This window comes from Lepisma saccharinum, chromosome 2, assembly GCF_977018435.1.
Source record: "Lepisma saccharinum chromosome 2, izLepSacc3.1, whole genome shotgun sequence".
NCBI lineage: Eukaryota > Metazoa > Arthropoda > Insecta > Zygentoma > Lepismatidae > Lepisma > Lepisma saccharinum.
Genome location: NC_139230.1, coordinates 85,357,035 through 85,363,034, shown reverse-complemented (window position 1 = coordinate 85,363,034; position 6,000 = coordinate 85,357,035). Strand labels below are relative to the sequence as shown.

The 6,000-nt window shown below is 38.1% G+C and overlaps 1 protein-coding gene across 1 annotated transcript in view; it reads left to right on the top strand.

Moving 5' to 3' along the window:
* Positions 1 to 5,593: 5,593 nt before the first annotated feature.
* LOC145984459 (uncharacterized) overlaps positions 5,594 to 6,000 on the top strand; it is a 63,595-nt gene continuing 63,188 nt past the window's right edge. The window contains exon 1 of the mRNA XM_083118120.1: positions 5,594 to 5,764. Coding sequence (XP_082974246.1) covers positions 5,726 to 5,764 — 39 coding nt within the window. The 5' untranslated portion in view covers positions 5,594 to 5,725. The remainder of the gene's footprint in view (positions 5,765 to 6,000) is intronic.

Sequence of the window (6,000 nt, the reverse complement as noted above, 5' to 3'; positions counted from 1 at the left end):
CATTTATGTAAATAATTAAATAAAACTGTTAAATATTGTAAATATTCGCTATTTTTATGGGTACGTCAACACTAAGGTTCTTTGCAGCCGTCACATGTCCTTTCTTTAGAAGTCTGTTGCGGACATTAAAACACACCCATGCCCTCGCCGGGACTCGAACCTGAGACCTCCGGATCAAAGCGAGTTGAGCCGACCACCCAACACGCTCGGCTACCGAGGCCGGCATGTTGGCCTCTTAATGTAAATACATAGCCTACTTTTAAATAAAAATGTTAATTGTTATCTAAAAAACAAATGAGCAGAAACACGTTTTTCATGTTACATTTCATTTGCATGAGGAATATAATAGCTGCTTAAAAACTGCTATACGAAGACGTAATTTTTATTTTTAAAAAATGGAGGGCGTGAGTCATTCATTCATTTATTTCAGTGATCAGAGACCCTCCAATAATTTTGACAAGTCGGCGCCCCTGCCAGGAGGAGTTACTTCCAACTATTGAGTGAAATAAAAGCAGAAAAGAAACATCCAAATCTTCCCAGCCCAATAGGCTGTTGAATGGAGCAAGAAGAAAATGAAGATGACAAAAAGACCATTCTTGTCATATTCACACTACCTAGAACTTCAGAGAAGATTACAGTTGACATGTGGAAAGAGAAAATGTTCCTGCATGTGCTGGGATCAGTTTCTGCGACGTACTGAACTGTATCTTTGTAGTGCAGATGAAGAAAAGTGTGAAAACAATGACTTACAGGTCAGAGACTCAGATCAGAGTGACGAGGAATTTGAATAAAGTGACTATATTGATGACATGATTCTCAATCTTGATGACAGGTTAGCTGCATAAATTTCAAAAGACAATGCGGAATTCACAGGCGATGTTATTACTCCTTTACTGTAATATTTATAATAATAGTAATGATAATGATAATAATAACAATCAATATTTTTCACTTTTTCACATTAACAGAAAATGCCTCTGGAAAAATCTGATAAACGAACTCAAAACCAGGTTATGGACAGTGTTTCATGTACAAAACCTCCAGGGCGGACATTTTAGTTTTGGGAAGTCATGTACGGTGTCTGACACATTATCCAGCAAAACACTTGTAGTACGTAATACATGATTGCATGTCTCCAAATGAAAGCATCCTCCATACACGTGTCTTCCCTTCGTGTAAAAACTCAACAAACTTACAAATGGTCAAAATTACTCCTAAAGAAGTTAAGGAGATAGGTTCGATTTTGGTTGTTAATGTCTGCAGAGGCAGCCACCTTGGATACATGATGCCACACAGGCATACGCCACAATAGTAGGCATCAACAAAATATCACAGGCAGTAATTTTCTCCCTTTATATGCCAGAATGTCTAGTAAAGTGTAAAATATGCATAGAATCCTTGAAGAAAAGGGCACGAAATAATTTCACTAGATATATCTCCATAACAGTGCGAGATATGAAAAAAACTGTAAGAATAAATTTTGTTCCTTTTTCAATTCTAAACAAACCATGTATGTATAACAATTTTTCCAAAACCACTATTAAAGGAGTTACGATGGAATTTCTTAGTTAGTGCATGAAGCAGTAGCCACCTTGGATTTATGACGTCACACAGGCCTTCTGCCACAATTGCGGGCAAAACACCTGGTAGTACGTTGTTGTGTACCACACTAGCAACATATTATCGGTAGTCATATATTCCATTCATTCAAAAACCCACGGGATTACAAATGCCCCTGGACTACAACTAAAATTCCAGTCATAATTAGATTAACGCTGATATTCAAGAATTGGATATTGTCCCTTTCCCAACGTTTTGTTCTCAATCCCTCCGAAGAGTTCATGTCGCGATTTAAGGTCTAATAGTTGGATATTACCCCCAGATAATATTATCCGTTAGAATTCCCTTGGCATCTACAAATTGCTATTTATATAGCAGCAATGGCTAGTTGATAACGTAATTCCACTGGTGTCCAATTCTGTACTTTTCACATCAAATTTCCACCAACCCCCCCCCCTCCCCAAATGGGTGTATGCAACGTTCGTCTATAACCTCTAATGGATTAAATATGGTGCACTAAGGTGCATTTTTTTTTAGAAAAATATATAAATGTTGAATTATATAATATTATAACCCCCCAAAAAATTCGATGACGCAGTCTGCACTCTGTGTGCACCCCTGTTGGTATACCTCCCTACCCGTTATAAAAAAACACATTACAGAGCTACTATCCCGCGAGAGCTCCCGAATTTCTACCAACGAAGATCTTATACATCATCTGCCTATCTCGTCTGATCCATTAATGGCAAGTCTTCAGCCTTTGCCTACTAAAAAAAATCGCGTATGCTCTCGGAGGACTCACTCGCCTCCCCCGACGTTACAGAGTGTCAGATGAAACCCATCATCCTGCCTTACCAGTGAAAATCTATCCACTACAAACAGTAACAGTGAAGGTTAAAGTTTGATTAGATTTTTGTTTTTTAATTTTTATTATTTAACGAAGCTTTTCCACCACTTAAGGTAATCGCGAAGATGAGGATGAGTGATGATTAGACTTGTATTTTAGGTTTGTAACCTATTTTTTTCTTTGCAGGTAAATAAGAAATGACAAGTTACGTCAGCGTTTCATAAAAAAACACAACTGATGAAGTTTTATAGTGCCTGAAATAACCTATTTTGCATGCTAGTTAGAACCTATTGTAGGTTTATTAGCCATCAGAACCTTTTTTTAAGGTATTTATATATTTTTTAAGGTTTTACATGATTTTATATCACATAGAGGTATTTGCTCTGTTTGGTGACGAAAAAATTCAAGGACTAACGTGTTTGAAACATGTTTTCTGTCGATTTCTCTCCCTTCAAGACCCTGAAGTTTTTTCAAAGTTCTAAACAAGGCAAAATGTCTGGCGCCACCGTTACCTGCACAGTTCAAAGTGCAAACTTCTGGTCGTGTGTTCTTGTTCATTTCCGCGTCACTTCGGTGCTTTGTGGCATTCACACCTTGCGAAGTAACGTATCAGCATTGAAATTTGCATCAGTGACTATGATTCTGTTGAAGGATTATTTTCAGCATATAAGATGATCCTCACAGACAAAAGACGGAGTTTGACTGTGGATAACATGAAAAAGGTTGTTATGTATTCAGGGTGGAATATCTAGGACCACGATAAAATTCTAGTATAATTCCCGGTTTTGAAGGCGAATTTTCCAAAAATTAAAGGGTACAAGCAGGTGTTTCTCAATTTCAACCTTACTTATTACCTCTTCTCACCACCCACACACAGGGGCACACAAATATATTAACAATATAATATGTGATTCGAATGTGTACAAAAATTCTAATTGAATTCAATTAAACAGTACCTATATGTATATATGAAACATTTTTCAAGATGCTAAGTTTACATTTTCCATTTCACATACTCAGACTCGAAATATCATACATCTACAAACACAAGTTACAAATGTTACGGGCATAGGCGTGCGCAGACCCTTTGATTGGGGGGGGGGAGAAGCTTTGATGAAAGTTCAGTCGGGAAAGAAAAATCTCATTTTCTCTCACTGTTTTAGTTTCATTGCATTGATAGGTATATGTATATACATACATACATATACATATATAATGCAGCAACATAGAGGCACCATAACGAATAAATAAATTGTCTCTGAAATGTGCCGCGCTCCTTTTCCTCCAAACAATTGTGTTCATGCATTCATCCTTTTCTTCCAAACAATTGTGTTCAAACACACAGGTAGACAATGTCATTTCTCAACGGCTCATAACATGGAAACGAGGCCTCAAGAAGTTACTTGAAAAAAATGTTCTCGCCTTGTTGGCTCTTCTCACTGTAGAAGTTGTCTGTGTTGTACGGCGACACTCTGTGTAATCATCTTTAAGACAGTTGTTAGATTAGGTCGCACAGTTGGTCCCAGATTCTATCTGCATTGGTGGCATATTTCTATTAGATCCAGAACCTGGAATAAAAGTTCCAGCACTGCAGCAAGGAACCAACAAGTAGCAAAAATTTCAGTATAATAAATATCGAGTGTCAGAATCTCTTACATTATATTTTACTTAATTTCATTTGCTCACATTACACTGAATATTTTAAGGGAAAAAATGTTTTCTGTTAAAAAGTACTTAAGGCACAATTTCCTAAGTGTTTTTCTTTTTTTCATTTTCTTTTTACAAAATGTCTAGTAACTCTTTTGCTGTGAATTAGATTCTCCTATTTATATTGCAGGCCTCAAGGGGTCTCTGTACCAGTCCAAACCCCAAGATAAAAATGTTCAACTGGGTGAGATGGGTTTCTGGCGCCCTCCTACTATAAAAATCGTGAGGAAGTAAATTTGTGTGCTTCGCTTAAACATTGGTCTCGGAGTCTACTTCGGGGCCTACGTGCTATAAAAGAAGACTCTTGCATCACTAGCCGGCCTCCGTGGCGGAGTGGTTTGCACATCGCGCTTCGACGCCAGGGGTTACGGGTATGAATCCTGGCCTGGGCATGGATGTTTGTGAGTGTCCATTCATCAATTTCATCATATCATCACTCATCCCCATCTTCGAAAATTAGCCAAAAGTGGTACAAGAAGCGAAGTAAAATAAAGCAAATCAATCAATCAAAGTTGATGAATTGAAGTGATCAATCACTGAAGATAAGAGTGACGTTTGCTCTCGAAAGCTTGAACCCTATCCGGAAATCACCTGGCTGATATACTGAGAAAATCTCTTCATTTGCCGCCAGGAAAGCTTGAAAAATTACTTTACACCATTCAAGGTTTGTCACATTGGTAGAATTTAGGATAGATATTTAACCCTGTTTTCCTTTAATTCACTAGTTCATTGAAGAGAGCAGATTCTAAGCCAGTTTCCAAGCAACGTTATAACGACATATAAAGTCATATGACAAATTATGCCGTAGTTTACGATTGATTGATTGCGTTTATTTTACTTTGCATTTCCACCACTCTTGACTAATCGCGAAGACGATGATGAATGATGATGTGATTAAATTAATGAAGGGGTACGCACGAAGAACACCCATGCCCAGGCCGTGATTCGAATCGGGAACCCCTGGCGTCGTGGCGCGCTATGCTAACCAATCCGCCACTGAGGTGAAGAAATGTAAAGTATTCCAGTTATTCATTTCTATAAATAATTTGTCATTCTGTAGATCTGCAGTTCTTATTGTAGAGACGCCACTGAAAAGGTACAGCTTCGATTCTGGAAATAGCAGGATTAATCTGTCGTTGTCATCATTACATTCTAGTAGAAAAGGAATGCGTATCAAACTTAGTAACTAAATGTCTGGCTGTCAAGTTTGGAAATTGGAAAGTAAATATTATTTTTTTTTTCATGGTGGAAGGTGACATTTTATGTGTCAAGGTGACCACTTAACAATCACAGGAAGCTAGAGTACTCGAGAGTTGCAGGGAAACGAAATTGAGAGTGTGTGATCATTTTGATGCATATCATTCGATTACATCCGCTTAGCACGGGAAGTTTTATTCATATCCCGACAACGACAGCTCCTCTCCACAGCCCTCCGTGACGCAACATGCCAACAATGCATGCACGAAATGTAGAATTGTGTTTGGAGTACACAAACGAGCACTACAATTTTGCAGCCTTGCTCCTTGGTTCATTCCAATACCGGCTGCGGAAGGTTTAAAATGGAGCCTCTACTTTAGGATTCAGCATTGAAGTATTTACAACTGAAGTAGCATGTACGGGATTTTGTTTCTCCACCTCTTGTTCACAGGCGTAAGTATCTGCAGGGTTATCTTCGAGATTTACTATTTCTAAGTTCTTGTTTACTTATTTGTTTATACTGGTAAACACTAGTCTCACGTCCCGATGAAATTTGAAGAACTTACTCTAAGATTATGTGAATTTTAGTTAGAAAGAAGGTACAGGGCGCCAGTTGTCCCCCCACCTTTTGCCACTTTTGCTCCCGCAATATGCTAAACCTTATCTACCAATGGAAAGTAAACTTTCCT